Source organism: Malaclemys terrapin, chromosome 3 (genome assembly GCF_027887155.1).
Source record: "Malaclemys terrapin pileata isolate rMalTer1 chromosome 3, rMalTer1.hap1, whole genome shotgun sequence".
Taxonomy (NCBI): domain Eukaryota; kingdom Metazoa; phylum Chordata; order Testudines; family Emydidae; genus Malaclemys; species Malaclemys terrapin.
This window is the reverse complement of record NC_071507.1, coordinates 163218367-163234822: the sequence shown is the minus strand read 5'-3', so window position 1 is coordinate 163234822 and position 16456 is coordinate 163218367. Positions and strand designations below refer to the sequence as shown.

The 16456-nt window shown below is 42.3% G+C and overlaps 1 protein-coding gene across 2 annotated transcripts in view; it reads left to right on the top strand.

Annotated features, from left to right (window-relative positions):
• The window catches only part of LOC128835073 (elongin-A-like), a 53448-nt gene that overhangs the window by 25409 nt on the left and 11583 nt on the right, over positions 1-16456 (top strand). The window contains exons 5-11 of one of the 2 annotated variants that reach the window (XM_054024419.1): positions 4360-4459; positions 5493-5657; positions 6287-6384; positions 8324-8504; positions 9068-9191; positions 14507-14640; positions 14781-14883. In XM_054024419.1, coding sequence (XP_053880394.1) covers positions 4360-4459; positions 5493-5657; positions 6287-6384; positions 8324-8504; positions 9068-9191; positions 14507-14640; positions 14781-14842 — 864 coding nt within the window. In that variant the 3' untranslated portion in view covers positions 14843-14883. Of the gene's footprint in view, positions 1-4359; positions 4460-5492; positions 5658-6286; positions 6385-8323; positions 8505-9067; positions 9192-14506; positions 14641-14780; positions 14884-16456 lie in introns of those variants that run through there. The other variant, XM_054024421.1, reaches the window with a different exon arrangement.

Below are 16456 nucleotides of genomic sequence, written 5' to 3'. Positions count from 1 at the left end.
GTCCGACGATGCTATAGAGCAGCGTAACGCATACGACACGAAATTGCTTGTGGCATTCACGGACACGTTCAGCACCGTGGAACGCCGCTTTTGGGCTCAGGAAACAAGCACCAAGTGGTGGGATCACATCGTCATGGAAGTCTGGGATGATGAGCAGTGGCTGCAGAACTTTCGGATGAGAAAAGCCACTTTCATGGGACTGTGTGAGGAGCTCGCCCCCACCCTGCGGCACAAGGACACAAGATTGAGAGCTGCCCTGCCAGTGGAGAAGTGGGTGGCTATTGCAGTCTGGAAGCTGGCAACTCCAGACAGCTACCGGTCGGTCGCAAGTAGGAAAATCGACTGTTGGAATCGTGTTGATGCAAGTTTGCAAGGCCATTAATTGCATCCTACTCAGAAGAACCGTGACTCTGGGTAATGTGCAGGAAATAGTGGATGGTTTTGCACAAATGGGGTTCCCTAACTGTGGAGGGGTGATAGATGGGACGCACATTCCTATTCTGGCACCACCCCACCTAGGATCCGAGTACGTTAATCGGAAGGGGTATTTCGCTATGGTTCTCCAGGCGCTTGTGGATCACCGTGGGCGTTTCATTGACATTAACACAAGCTGGCCCGGAAAGGTGCATGACGTACGCATCTTTCGGAACACTTGGCTGTTCAGGAAGATGCAGGCCGGGACTTTTTTCCCAGAGTGGAAGATCACGGTAGGGGAAGTTGAAATGCCCATTGTGATCCTTGGAGATCCCGCTTACCCGTTAATGCCGTGGCTCATGAAACCCTACACAGGGAGCCTTGACAGCAGCAAGGAACGGTTTAACTACAGGCTGAGCCGGTACCGAATGACTGTGGAGTGTGCCTTTGGCCGTTTAAAGGTGCGCTGACGATCTCTGTATGGGAAGCTGAACTTGGCCAAAAACCGCATCCCCACGGTTATATCTGCGTGCTGTGCCCTCCATAATATTTGTGAAGGGAAGGGTGAAAGCTTCACTCAGGCATGGCCCTCGGAGGTTCAACACCTGGAGGCTGAATTTGCACAGCCAGAGAGCAGGGCTATTACAGGGGCCCAGAGTGGGGCTGCAAGGATTAGGGATGCCTTGAGGGAGCAATTTGAGGCTGAAAACCAGCAGTGATATCTGGTGCCCTGCACGGGAGTGAAGTGCAGTAGTTCCAATCTTTAGGAATCAGTGTCTGCTAAGCAGACAAGCAGACTTGCAGTGCCTGTTTATTTCCTGGGCTATGGAGTCTTTTACTTTTATGCAATAATAAAGAATGTTTTCAAAGCAAAATAATCCATTTATTTAAAAGAAAAACAATTATTTATTGAAAAGAAACAAGGGAGTGGAGTGGGGACCAGTCCAATCACAGATTTGTGTATGTCCTGTCTGGTGTGCTGTGCAGTGAGTGCTGCACTTCAGGATAGCTATGCTGCATGGTGAGGGGGTTGAGTGTAGAGGGTAAGGGCCGTGGTTTTCAGGGCTGGGTGGTGAAGATGCTGGTGTTGGAGGCAGCAGGTGGCATCAAGAACACAGAAGTTGGGGAAAGTGGGTTGGAGGTGACAGTGGGGCACAACGGAAAGAGTTTTGGGACAAGGGCTGTGGGGAGGGGATAGCATTTGCATTTGCGGTACTGCTCCTCTTTCTGCATGGCTACAAGCTCCTGGATAGCGTCTGCTTGGCGCTCCAGGATGCTTATGAGCCGATCCGTGCTTTGCTGCGGGTGCTCCGTGCTTTGCCGCCGGTGCGCTGCGTTTTCCTGGCGGATCTTGCTTTCTCTCTCCCTCCAGTTCTGTGCTTTCTCATTCTCTTTAATAGATTGCCGCATCACTTCTTGCAGCATGTCGTCTTTGCTTTTTCGCGGTCTCTTCCTGAGTCTTTGCAGCCTCTGAGGAGGCGATAAGAGGGACGGCTGAGGTCTCAAGGTTGATGCTGCTGTATAGGCAAAATGCAACATTTAACAGAAGCAGCATTGTTTATACCAGACAGAGTAATGATTCCCCCGCACTTAAGGAGTAGAAAACACACGGGGTCTACACAATTGCATAATTTTCCTGTTCGAAACAGAGCACACGTATCCCACAGGAGCCTCAAAATAGTGAGTAAGTGGGACTGATTGTTTCAGGGCTGCACTGTCCTCTGGGTTTCTGTGCCTTGGGGAGAGCCAACAGCTTCAGGGGGCACCTACACTGAACACTGTCCCAACATTTTTCACAGGAGCTCGTCCTGGACAATATCTCGCTGCTGAGGGTGACCTGGGAAGCAAGGGAGGGTCTTCTACTGCAATGCGGCTTCCGCCCTGGCCCATATGCAGCTTGCCTGTGTACAGCAATGGTCCCCCCCCCGCCCCTCGCAGCACCGTGGCGCAGACACGTTAGCTTGGCTGGGACAAGGACCATGGTAGCTCTCCCGATAAACCTGCGCAAGCGCATTGCACCTTTTCTGGATGAGACATTCGAGGAGATTACTGAGGCCGATTACCACGATGTGATAAACCACATCAATGCACTATTCCGCATCTAGGCATGCATGCCTAACCCTCCTCTCCCAAAGAGCCCACACCGAAAAAATTCCTTCCCGAAAAAAAACCCCGCTTACTGGGAACCTGCTCTTCTGTTTGTCCTCCACCAAGTACCGGCTGCGAGTGGCTAACTTCCTCCTGGCTCAAGAATTGCTCCTGGCTGCATGGCTCCAGGGATTCCGGGGTGTCTCCATCTGACCCACCACCATCACTCCAGTTTTCCTTCTCTTCCTCCTTCCCCCCAACCCCCGAAGTGTCCATGGTGGTGCTCGGAGTGGAGGTGGGGTTAACCCCAAGTATCGCATCCAGCTCTTTGTAGAGTCGGCAGGTTGCGGGGGGAGCACCCAAGCGGCCGTTTGCGTGGCGGGCTTTGCGGTAGGCACTCCGCAGCTCCTTCACTGTAATCCTGCATTGCAGGGCGTCCTGGTCATGGCCCCTTTCCATCATGTCCTTTGATACCTTCCCAAAGGTATCGTAATTCCTACAGCTGGAGCGCAGATGGGACTGTACAGCTTCCTCCCCCCAAACAGAGGTCCAGCAACTCGCCATTGCTCCATGCTGGGGCTCGCTTGGCGCGTGGAGGCATGGACACCTGGAAAGATTCGCTGATAGCACTCCATGCCACGCTAGGCTGAGCAAACAGGAAGGGGATTTTTAAAATTCCCGGGAATGTAAAGGATGGGTCACGTGGTCGGTTACCTGAGGCCAGGGCAGTAGAGTTTGAACTGATGACCAGAGTGACTATAACAGGCGTTGTGGGATACTGCAGAATAATTCTGGAGGCCATTCACAGCGCATTGGGTGGCCACACTGGCGCTGCAGCGGCAGCGCAATACTCGCTATTCCTGTCTGGGACGTGGAGTACATGCAGCGCTGCAAATGCCTTGCCAGTGTGGATGGTGAGTGAGTCACAGCGCTGGGGGCGGCTTTACAGCGCTTCAACTCGCAAGTGTAGCCAAGGCCTCAGTAAAAAGGCAGCTGTCCAATAATTTATCCTCAATGTGTGGTAGCTCTATACTTTACTTAGTGCACAACATCAAGAACCGACACCAAATGAGTGTAAAATTCCCTATGGACTTTCTTATGGCACTCATCACCATAAATAACTGATTCTCATCATCAAATCAATTTATCTTCACAACACTTGAGTGGGAGTAGAAGACTTTTAGAGTTGGGGGTATGAGTCTTAGGGAGCCAAAGCCCAAAATTTGCAAAAGTCTTGAGTGACCAGTGATTGGGCACATAACTTTAAAAAAAAAAAAAAAAAGTCTTTTAAAGTATTACCTTGTAGCATATGCAGATTCCATTGTCTTCACTTGCAGTAGTATGTACTTGGCACTTCAGAAAACTCAGGAGCCTGCTGCCTCAAGTTGGACAGGAACACACAATTAGTGGCCATCTGTGGGACACTTCGTCAGAAGTTTTCCCCAGGATAGTTTTCAACTGCCCTCTATACAACCATACAACCATCTCTTCTCTTCTTGCAGTCCCCTCATTCACTACCCGCCTTGCAACTTCTCCAGTGATTTGGACCAGCATCCTATCAATGAAAGTCTCATTCACTACACGCTTGTGATTCATTCCTGAGCCCATCTTGTGCACAGATTGTGGCAAGGGACCTGTGACATACTGGGTTTTTATATGCAATATAGTGTTGGTGATGAGTGAATGGATAAAATGAAAAGTAATTCATAGTTACAGTGAAGTAATGTTTAGTGTGAGAAAGTAACAAGTCATTACCTGAAACGCTTTTGCTTTAGTATTTGATGATGTATTTGAAGACTTCTTTATCCTAAATAAGTATTAGGGATATTGTAATGGTGTTTCCTTGAATGCATGTAGGCCAAGACAGCATCGCTCCAAGATCTACTTAATACTCCACTGCCTAAATTTCTGCCAGAGATATCCTTATCTTCTCCCCCATATTCTACGGAGTTCAAAGGTAAGTCATATGCAAGACTGTTCCCGATGACACTAAAATGAGCACAGTTAGCAGAGCAGTCCTGCTAAGTGTGGGGTGTATTGCACCTCACAAAAAAACATGCCAGTGTTTTGTGCCAGTGCAGTACTTCATCTTCTGCACTGGCTCCCACATAGGGATCCACTAGATTCTGAAGGTAGTACGTTGCATACAGGAGCAGATTCCCCAGTTCCACTCACTTTGACAAGGCCTTCAACGCTTGTGGAATCCAAACCATACAGAGATGGCGGGGGTGGGGCTTCCATGGATGTGGAAGAAGCTGTTGAGGGGAAGGAGCATGCCACATTAATCTAATTTTCCCTTCAGGCACACTGGCTTTCTTTCTCCATTTATTCTTTGCTCTCTTGTGCACCTCCTAGGGGGGAAATCTAGCACTCCGTATTAACTCTACTTGTTTGGATTAAAAAAAAAAAAAACATAAACTTGCAGATGTGACAGCCTTATAATAACTGACAGACATGCTACTCCTTGAATGTGGAGCATGACATGATCTGAGAATGTGCAGGTGGATGCTGTGTGGGTTTCCCTGCATAGTTCTACTGATAAACTGCATTCTGGCCTTGAAATATCCGTGCTGTTACAACTCTTGGCTTCTCTAGTTTAACTACTAATTTTACCAAACTATCATACAATTTTGTAAATTAGACAAAAGTTTGAGAACTAAATCACCAGAGTGTTTTGACTTGTATAAGTCAGCATTTGAACTCTGGCTTCTGTAGGTAAAAGGCATTAAACTCATTGCCTCAGCTGAAACTAACTTTGCACTTTTGCTCCTTGTACAATGTCAGTAAGTCCTGAATAGATGTAATAGAACTTCGTATTGCAATAAAAATTAACTGCATATTTTTTCTACCAGCCATGTTTCTCAATTAGTTAATTATATGCCTTTAGGAAACTAGATTGCTTTGAACATCCTTAAAGAACTGCAGTATGAATCTGAGTATACATAGGCAAAACCCTTCTTTGAGATTTGTTTTCTTTATAATTTCTGTAGCACCAGTCGCAGAAGTACCCCAGCAAAGCAGTGATACAAATCAATTCACAGGACGGAGACTGAACTCTAAAATGCAGGTTTACTCTGGCTCTAAAACAGTCTATCTTTCAAAGATGCTAACCCTGTATGAACAGTGCATCCGCATACTTCAAAATAACATTGATTGTAAGTACTTTAATATGGGTTTCAGCAGGTGGTAGTGCTATTATAGTGCTAGGCTTTCAATAGTGTGAGACTATCTTTTTTTGTGATTGAAGAATTAAGTTTCTTAGTAAGTCCCAACTTTACATTAAACTATGATGCCATGGCAATAGAAACATCATGAAACAAAAGCCAAAAAGCCCTCTTGCTTTTTTCTGTCTAGATGCTGTTAGTCTCATGTTTAATCTGAGATAAAACTGTATTTGGTATAAAATAGGGATGAACTGTCAAGAAAACAATTAGTATGTACATTCACCCCTTGCATTTAACTTGCATGTGAGTATTCCAAACTTTGGTACGTGTCTAGGGGAGAAAATTTGGCATGGGGGGAGGAGAGAGAATGGGTAGAGATGGTGAAATGGGTAGACAAGGATGCCTATATTTCCTCAAATTACCACTTTAATAGTCAGTACAGAACAGCTCATGTACAAACAGCTTAGGTTGTCCAGACCTCAGAATACATGTTCCGTTGGTATATATTAAAATAATCCTATATCTTTTGTTGGGTATCTATTTTTAAAACTGTTTTGTAAGTGGTGAATCTTATTGTGTACATATGGGTGGGATACTTAAAATATTGTCTTGCTTTGTAGCACTACATGAAGTAGGAGGAGTGCCCTTTGAAATTCTTGAGCCTGTGCTAACACGTTGTACACCAGAGCAGTTGTTTCGAATAGAGGAGTGCAATCCGGTAAAGTCTTTCTTGTTCAATGCCTTAGAACCTATTTCATAATTGCTTGTGCTCAAAATCAAAATAACTTTTAGTAAAACAAACTACAAAGTAAAAATTGTGAAGGTATCACTCTCCCCCACCCCAAATGGCTGGTTCATAAACTGATCAGACCCTCTATATAGTAAGACTTTGTCTACAATTGTTAGGAGTTATACTCTGAAAAGAATATTTATTAGCATCTAGAAGTGTGGTACATGCTTTACAGAATGTATGCTTGGACAGGTCCCTGCCTCAAAACCTTTGTAGTCCAAATTGACAACACACAAAGGGCTGGAAGAAGGGATGAATATTTAAAAACAAAACAAAATAACTTAATAGTCACCCTCACTTTCTTCTGTCCTGTCTTTTGCCTTGACCTTTACTTACATTTTAATTCTAGTATGTATAGCGTTCTATTAACTTCAATTTTATCCCTCATCACTTTGTCCTTGCCTACAATATTCTACTTTTTTCCTAGTGAAGTTAGCCCCTCACCTATTCAATTCTTTCTTCATCGCTCTGTGGAGCAGATCATAGCCTCAAACTGTTTTACTCCCACCGGACAAATGTCTCCCTCAACACCTAGGAAAAGTAAAAAGGGCATTGGCAGTGTTAACATGAAAGTGCTCAAAATAAAATTTCAGGTGAAACTTGGTACCTGTTGAGGTCCAGGGGACAAGAATTGGCTCTTAGCTTGAAGTTGAATTAAATGAACGACGCCGCTTGTTTCTGGACTAGTTTAATATAGTTTTTATTATATTTTCATTTTCCCAGCTTCTGCTTTAATGCCTGGTTGAAGGCAGGGGCTAGGGTCTGTTTATACTACTATGTCAGACTGAGCAGAAGGGGATCTGACAGACTAGGACACTGCACTAGATAACTGCCTCTTCCCACACAGCTCCACATCGCTACAGAGACCGCTCTGGGAGCGGAGAGGAGGGGGAACTAGACTCCTACACTGACCTGTCTGGGGTGAGTTGAGGAGATTATTATCTGGAGAACCCATTGGTAGTAAAAGGGGATATGAGGATGTAAACAGCCTGCTTTTATTACTCTTAGCTTGGAACCAGGCAGGGAATAAAGTTTTTACCTGGCTTCCTTATAGCTGTTAAGAGAATCTATACAGTTTACCCTAATCACCCATCACTGTGATTTTAGTTCTACTGTCATTGTCATGCCTCCTGGCTTCTTCACTGTATGTCAGGCTCTGAAGCACCAAGGTTGTTACTAGGGGTGAATCGGGGAAGCCAGCTTAGGACACACATTTACTTTTGCCCCTAAAATAAAAAAGGAAGGAGACAGAACAGATTTCAGATACTATCATGTGTTCCAGCTATTTCAATCATCTATGTATTCCCAAGAGAAAAATGGTTAAGGTTGCATAATGAAGCACACATCAGGAAATATCAAAGGTAAATTTGCTGCAATAACCTCAACTCTGTCCTCTTATACATGTGTATGGTGAAAGAGCTTTAATTACATATTATTTCTGAACTGGATTTCTGGATACTTAGTACTCTTGGAAAATCAGGCCACTCTTCTTTAGATGCTAGCTTTAGGCAATCAAGTTTGAAAATTTTGGCTAATAACCATCTTTATCTACAATATAATGAAACAACCTTTAATCTAATCTTTGACCAATGGATACATTAGATGTTGCTGAATGTGGCTTGTTAGGCTTTCTGAATGTTATGGCACATGGTGAGAAGAGATATTTACTAGAGTTTCTTTGGCTTGCTCCTCAGTCTTGAAGCAATGTAAATGGAGGATAACATTTTCAAAAGTGCCTATGTGATTTGGGATCCTAAAATCTCTTTGAACATGTATAGGAGTTAAGTGCCTAAGTCCCATAGGTACTCTTGAAAATGTTACTACAAGTCTTTAAGCGTTGTTAATTACCTTTTTGCTTCAAACCAAGACATTTATAGAAGAGTCTGATCATTTGTGGAAGAAACACTGCCAAAGGGATTTTAAAAACGACCATCTCCTGGAATATGAGTCGTGGCGTGAAATGTATGTGCGGCTCTTCAGTCAGAGAGAAGAAAAACTAAAGACCCTCACAAAAAACATTATTTCAGCTCAGTCTGAAAAACCTAAAGGTAAATAAAGTCTACGGGTAACTTTTTTTTCTTCCTTTAATGCCTGCCCACCCCCACCCCCCACATTTTCAAATTTTCAGAAATGCAATGTCTGGGATTTAGTGTGTTTTTTAATAATTGCACTGAAGGTTAATAAAAGCTCATCTCAGGGAGAGGTGATTGCTATTCCTTTGTGTTCAAATGCTTTTAAAGGTTGCACACAAGATTCATTCATGTAACTGATTCATGCTTTTTTAGGCCAAAATGTCTGATCTTGATGATTTAGAGCTCAGGAGCCAAAGCGGTCTGTTTCCTGTATTGCACAGGCCATCACTGGGGCCATCCCAGACATTGTCTCTGTGAAGAAAGTGTGCACATTCTGTAATAGTACTTTGTCATTGTTCAGTTGGTACCTTGATGTAAAGTTTTGTAAACCTGTCACTGTTTTCTTATATTTAACATTTTCCATTAAATGTTGGAAATCACATTGCCACTGTCATTGTTGACTCTTCCTAAGAAAAGAAAAAAATTGATAAGTTTGATATTTAACTTTAAAAATGCCCTTCACCTTGTTTCTATATTAGGGCGACAGGTTAAACTGGCTTACATACATAGTGTGGCAAAACCACCGAGAAATGTTCGTCGGCAGCAAGAGATCTATGGGACAGCTGGACCTATTGTACAGCTTCATCCTATCGAAAAGGGCAAGTAAGTACACTGTTAGTGCACTGTGATTTGAGATTGGATGGCTTCATGCTGGCTATGTCAGTAAATGAATGTTACTAGCAAAACCTTTGTATGAAAGAATGCAGCTAAACTGTAACTATCGTTTGTTTTTTTTTTTTAGTATTTCAACTATCGGAAATATAAACTTACATTTTAGGAATTATTTGTTTGCAGTGTGCCCCAACTTCATCCCTTCTCTGCCCTTCTTTTTTTGATGGGGTGACCAAAATTGCACACAGTATTCAAAGTATAGATGTACCATGCATTTATATAGAGGCAATATATTTCCTGTCAATCCTTTTTCTAATGGCTTCTAACATTGTTAACTTTTATTGACTTCTGCACATTGAGCAGATGTTTTCAGAGAACTATGTGCAATGACTAAGATCTTTCATGAGTGGTAACAGCTAATTTAGACCCCATCATTTTATATGTGTAACCCTTCTGCCCCTCTGAGTTGGCAGCAACAAGGGCTGGGTTCAGTATCTAGGGGTTCCGTTTCAATAGCGCAATGCAAAACCGGCTTGAGACCCCCACCCAGTGACCTGGGACATACCACCTCCCCAGGCACCTCTAGGAGGCAATACTTCCCCTCTCGCAAGCACAGAGTCTGAGTGTAGCAAAAGCCTTTTAATAAAGGAGGCATTATGTTGGGGAAACACCACAAACAGGATTCATAACACAAACCATGAGCAAAACACCCACCTCCAAGTAAGTTTGGGCAGTGTCCTTTTCCCCTCAGGGTCTTAAGTCCAATCACCCCAAAGTCTCTGTCCCTGGTTAGTGCCGCCCCAGAGTTCAAAAGTTTATCCAGCCTGGGGGGAAATAGGGAGAGGCACACGGGATGTTAAGGGGCACCTTACGTGGTCCAAGACCGACTGCCCCACCTCTCCATGGAGTTCTGCTGCAGCCTTTACCACGAATGGCTCCACTCTACCAGCCGCGCTGCTCCACTCCTTGTTCCGTGGGCCGCTCCAATGGTCCCACAAACTGCTCAGCTCTGCCAGCTGCTCCACTCCACCAGCCGTCCCATGAACCGCTCCAGCTGCCCCCGCAAATGGCTCAGCTCCGCTCCGCTCGCTGTTCCATGGGCCGCTCCAACCATCCCACAAACTGCTTGGCTCTGCCAGCTGCTTAGCAATCTATCTTCAGGCTCCCCCACTGGTTAACACAGCACTCAGTGATCTCAGCTCAGCAATTTTAGCTCTTTTAGTGATTTCAGCTCTTAGTGATTTCATTTGTAGTAGGGGAGCCCCAGTGCTGGTGCACCATTGGCCCAAAGTGAATTCAGTTCAGCAACTTCTAGCTAGACTCCTAATGGAAGCAAATTCACCACCAGATGTCCGAGTAGAGCTTATCCTGACTCTGCTTCCATATGTATAGTTGGGATTATGTTTGCCAATGTGCATTACTTTGCATTTATCAACATTGAATTTCATCTGCCATTTTTTTCCCCAGTCACCCAGTTTTGAGAGATCACTTTGTAGCTTTTCACAGTCTGCTTTGGACTTAATTATCTTGAGTAGTTTTGGATCTGCAAATTTTGCCACCTCACTGTTTACCCCTTTCTCCAGATAATTTATCTATGTTGAACAGTTCTGGTCCCAATACAGACTCTATTTACCTCTCTCCAGTCTGAAAACTGGCCATTTATTCCTACCCTTTGTTTTCTCTCTCTTAACCAGTTACTGATTCATGAGAGACCCTTCCCTCTTATCCCATGACTGCTTAGTTCACTTAAAAGCTTTTGGGGAGGGACCTTGTCTGAAAGTCATAGTACTAGATCCATTGGACTACCCTAATTTACATGTTTGACATCTTTCTTCCCCCCCCCCCCCCGAAAGAATTCTAATGGGTTAGTGAGACATGTTTTTCCCATTACAAAAGCTGTAATTGACTCTTCCCCAACATATCCTATTAATCTGTGTGATAATTCTGTATTTTACTATAATTTCAACCAATTTGCCTGGTACTGAAGTCAGGCTTACTGGCCTGTCATTGCAATGACTACCTCTGGAACTGTTTTTAAAAATTGGCGTCACGTTGGCTGTTCTCCAGTCATCTGGTACAGAAGCTGATTTAAGTGATAGGTTATATACCACAGTTGGTAGTTCTGCAATTTCACATTTGAGTTCCTTCAGAACTCTTGGGTGAATACCATCTGGTCCTAGTGACTCATTACAGTTAAATGTATCTTTGTTCCAAAACCACCTATATCGATACCTCAATCTGGGACAGTTCCTCAGATTTGTCACCTAAAAAGAGTGGCTCAGGTGTGGGAATCCCCCCTGTGTCCTCTGAATCTAATCCAAAGAATTAATTTAGCTTGTCTGCAATCACCTTATCTTCCTTGAGTGCTCCTTTAACATCTTGATTATCCAGTGACCCCATTGATTGTTTGGCAGGCTTCCTGCTTCTGATGTACTTAAAAACAAATTGCAATTAATTTTTGGGTCTTTGGCTAGTTGCTTTCCAAATTCTTTTTTTGGCCTGTGTAATTATACTTTTACACTTGATTTTTCCAGAGTTTATGCTCCTTTCTGTTTTCCTCAATAGGATTTAACCAGTTTGTAAAAGGATGCCTTTTTGACTAACCACTTTTTACTTTTGTTTAGTGGTGGAGGCAAGTTTTTGGTTCTCTGTTTTATAATTTGGGATATACATTTAATTTTGAGCCTCTATTATGACTTTTTTTTGTTTGTTTCTCTGCAGCTTGCAGGCATTTCACTCTTGTGCCTGTACTTTTTTTAACTTCCATTTAACTAGCTTCCTCATTTTTGTGTAGTTCTTCTTTTTGAAGTCGAATGTTATTGCAGTGGACTTCTTTAGTGTCTTCCCCCCCACCACCACCAGATGTTAAATTTAATTATATTGTGGTTGCTATTATGAAGCGGTTCAGCTATATTCACTTTTTGGACTAGATCCTGTGCTGCACTTAGGACTAAATGAAGAATTGCCTCTCCCTTTGTGGGTTCCAGGACTAACTAACTGCTCCAAGAAGCAGTCATTTATGGTGTTAAGAAACTTTTCTCTACTTTCCATTCGGCACTGACATGTACCTAGTGAATATGGTGATAGTTTAAATACCCCATTATAAAAATAGAAAACTCAATAATATCCTTTCTAGCAACATATTGGTTTTAACATGAAAAATAAGCATCTGTTCTGTAGGTTGTCTAACATTTACCCAATGACTGGAAGTTAGCTAATGTAATGCCAATATTTAAAAAGGGCTCTAGAGGTGATCCTGGCAGTTACAGACCGGTAAGTCTAACGTCAGTACTGGGCAAATTAGTCCAAACAATAGTTAAGAATAAAATTCAGACACATAAAAAAACAAACTGTTGAACAATAGTCAACATGGTTTCTGTAAAGGGAAATCATGTCTTACTAATCTATTAAAGTTCTTTGAAGGGGTCAACAAACATGTGGACAAGGGGGATCCAGTGGACATAGTGTACTTAGATTTCCAGAAAGTCTTTGACAAGGTCCCTCACCAAAGGCTCTTTCGTAAATTAAGCTGTCATGGGATAAAAGGGAAGGTCCTTTCATGGACTGAAAACTGGTTAAGACAGGGAACAAAGGGTAGGAATTAATGGTAAATTTTCAGAATGGAGGGGATAACTAGTGGTGTTCCCCAAGGGTCAGTCCTCGGACCAATCCTATTCAACTTATTCATAAATGATCTGGAGAAAGGGGTAAACAGTGAGGTGGCAAAGTTTGCAGATGATACTAAACTGCTCAAGATAGTTAAGACCAAAGCAGACTGAAGAACTTCAAAAAGATCTCACAAAACTAAGTGATTGGGCAACAAAATGGCAAATTAAATTTAATGTGGATAAATGTAAAGTAATGCACGTTGGAAAAAATAACCCCAACTATACATACAATATGATGGGGACTAATTTAGCTACAAGTAGTCAGGCAAAAGATCTTGGAGTCATCATGGATAGTTCTCTGAAGATGTCCACTCAGTGTGCAGAGGCAGTCAAAAAAGCTAACAGGATGTTAGGAATCCTTAAAAAGGGGATAGAGAATAAGACAGAATATTATTGCCCTTATATAAATTGATGGTACACCCACATCTCGAATACTGCGTACAGATGTGGTCTCATCTCAAAAAAGATATATACTGGCACTAGAAAAGGTTCAGAAAAGGGCAACTAAAATGATTAGGGATTTGGAACGGGTCCCATATGAGAAGAGCATAAAGAGGCTAGGACTCTTCTGCTTGGAAAAGAGGAGACTAAGGGGGGATATGATAGAGGTATATAAAATCATGAGTGATGTGGAGAAAGTGGATAAGGAAAAGTTATTTACTTATTCCCATAATACAAGAACTAGGGGTCACCAAATAAATAAAATTAATAGGCAGCAGGTTTAAAACAAATACAAGGAAGTTCTTCTTCACACAGCACACAGTCAACTTGTGGAACTCCTTGCCTGAGGAGGTTGTGAAGGCTAGGACTATGGCAGCGTTTAAGGGAGAACTGGATATATTCATGGTGGTTAAGTCCATTAATGGCTATTAGCCAGGATGGGTAGGGAATGGTGTCCCTAGCCTCTGTTTGTCAGAGGATGGAGATGGATGGCAGGAGAGAGATCACTTGATCATTGCCTGTTAGGTCCACTCCCTCTGGGGCACCTGGCATTGGTCACTGTCGGTAGACCGGATACTGGGCTAGATGGACCTTTGGTTTGACCCGGTACGGCCGTTCTTATGTTCTTATTTGAAACTGATTAAAGTTAGTGCTGGTAAGGTGGCCCTAAAAGGGAAAGCTTTCATTCAGCATTGTGGACTGACCTTTTTAGCACATAGGATTACTTGTGCTCAGTTGATTTTAACGAGGTACCTGCGAATAAAAAAACTGTAAGAAAGATAAATTGAAGCACTAGTTCTAAAGGACTTAATGACAAGCCATAAGTGATACTGTTGCTAAATATCTTTGCACAATCTGACATGAACTGTGGTCCCTGAAATGTGATTGGTTTTATCGGTCTTTACCATTAACTTTGAGTGGAAAAATAAATTTGGGTGAAAGAATGAAGTACTGATGAAACACATTCCTGTTAAAAATATGGACAAGGTCTAAAATATGGCCCTTATAATCCCTTGGAGACAAGGTGGGTCAGGTTATTGCAAACAATATGATCTGTTGACTTCCCCCCCCGAAACTTCTGTTTCATAATCTTCGTGATTGTTTTTCAGAACAGGTTAGTGTTAATGACTTAACCCCCTGTGAGGTTTTTAAGCTGAACTCTTCCCCTCCCCCCCTCATTTTGGTTATTTTTAATAGAACAAAGAATCCAGAAAGCAGAGACCGAAATAACACCTCACCAAGCCCAAACGCAACCACTAGTAATGTAACAAATGGAAGCTCCAGCACTTACTCAAGTGGAGTGAGTCAGGATATAAAAAAAACAGTCAAAAGTAAGTAGTTGCAGAATAATTCCCCTTCACTATTTCTATTTGGCTGATAATATCATTAATCATATTACTTTTAAAGTCACTTTGAGTTTGTGTTGAGTATTATACAACTATAATCCTAACTAAAATGTTTTCCTTTGAAGAAATTGCACCAATGATGAGAAAATCTTTGAGAGCATTCAAGAATAGAGTTGGACCACGATAAAACAGGATCTTGCATTTCTGATTAAACTTGTGTTAACATTTGCATATTCTACGCTATGTCTACGTAATATAAATTAGTGAATTATGACTATAACCTGCATTCAGTTAACAAAGTAGTCTCTTCAATGAAATAAAGTGGCAGAATGCACACAGTGGTTTGTGATTTTAGAATAAAATCTAAATCCTTGATGATTTTTTCCCCTGCACATCCCCCCCCCCCCCCCATTCTCACTCCTTTGTATCCACGAACCAATTAGCAAAGTGAATTGAAACAATGCAACTCCATAGGAGTCTAATAGTATCAATAATCTGTAGCCAAGGAAGTTCATGCAGATTTTCATAAATGATCCTTGTAGATTATGAAGACTTGTATATGAACTTCATTATTTTTCATTAGTGACTGATGCAGAACTTAAAATATTTATCCCTTTTTTTCTATTTGTTTAAAACAAAAACTTAAGTAGACCAAATTCCATTATAGTCTTGAATGTTTCACAGTACAATCTTTTGGTAGCCTCTAAACATCTCTGGAAAATGTGCAAGATTAGACTTGCATGAAATAGACAGTAAATGAGTAACTCAGAGGAAATGATTAGTGCTGCTCTTTGCCCCAAAAAGTACTACTACAAATAACTTGTATTTTGATGTTGCATAGACACATGAAGAGTGTCCCAGCTATGGCTGGTAGAATACTTTCTATCAAAAGTATTTTTGGAAAAAATGGGATTTTCTAATGAATTTTTTTTGTGAAAGGTGTCTGCTTTTTCTGCGGAAAATTGCAACTTTCCAGTTTTTGAACAACAGCTTTTGTTTTCATCTGGCCCTGTGTGGTCATGGAACTAATTCCTATTATTTTTCATTGTAATACTGCCCTCTAAACACACACAGGACCTACAGCAAGAGCAGAGAACCAGAAGACACTAAATTCCCTGAGCTTGTGACATTTGTTAGGGATGGTGTTTGGGGATCTTGCAGGAATCCTGGCAACCCCGACACCCTCAGCATGCGGCGTGAAGTGTCCAGACTGGTGCTGTCATGAGACTTGCTACTTTAAACTCAAGGAAAACATCTGGTTGAAAGATGTGTTGGTTTCCACTGGGGTCTATTGTTTGCAGTTGGAAGAGCGAAGCTAGTGCAAGTATCAATAGAAGTGCAGCAATGGTAGCATGGGTAGCAGTAACGGAGGCAGAACTTATTCGTGCCGAGTACATACCCAAACTAGCTCTCATGGAGAGCACTGGCTTAGCCATGCTGAATACAAACCTGCCTGAAACTGGTGGGTATGTGCATGCGAGCAGGGGAAATCATACCCCTAGCTCATAGTGCAGACATAACCTATTTCTAAACCAGTTTCTAATCCATTACAGAACTCTACATGTCAAAGTATAGCCACTCAATTTCCATATTTCTTCCCCGGAGGCTAATCACTCAAAAGCTTTCTGAAACTGTGAGTGAATTACATCAACCAATTCTCCTTTATTGACACTTTGACATGGTCAGACAAATAATTAATGAGGCATGGTTTTGTGGTGTGTGGGTTTTTTTTTGTTTTTTTTTAAAGCAGAAACTATGCTGGTAAAATTCTGTTGTCATAATTATCTGTATGTCTTAGAAT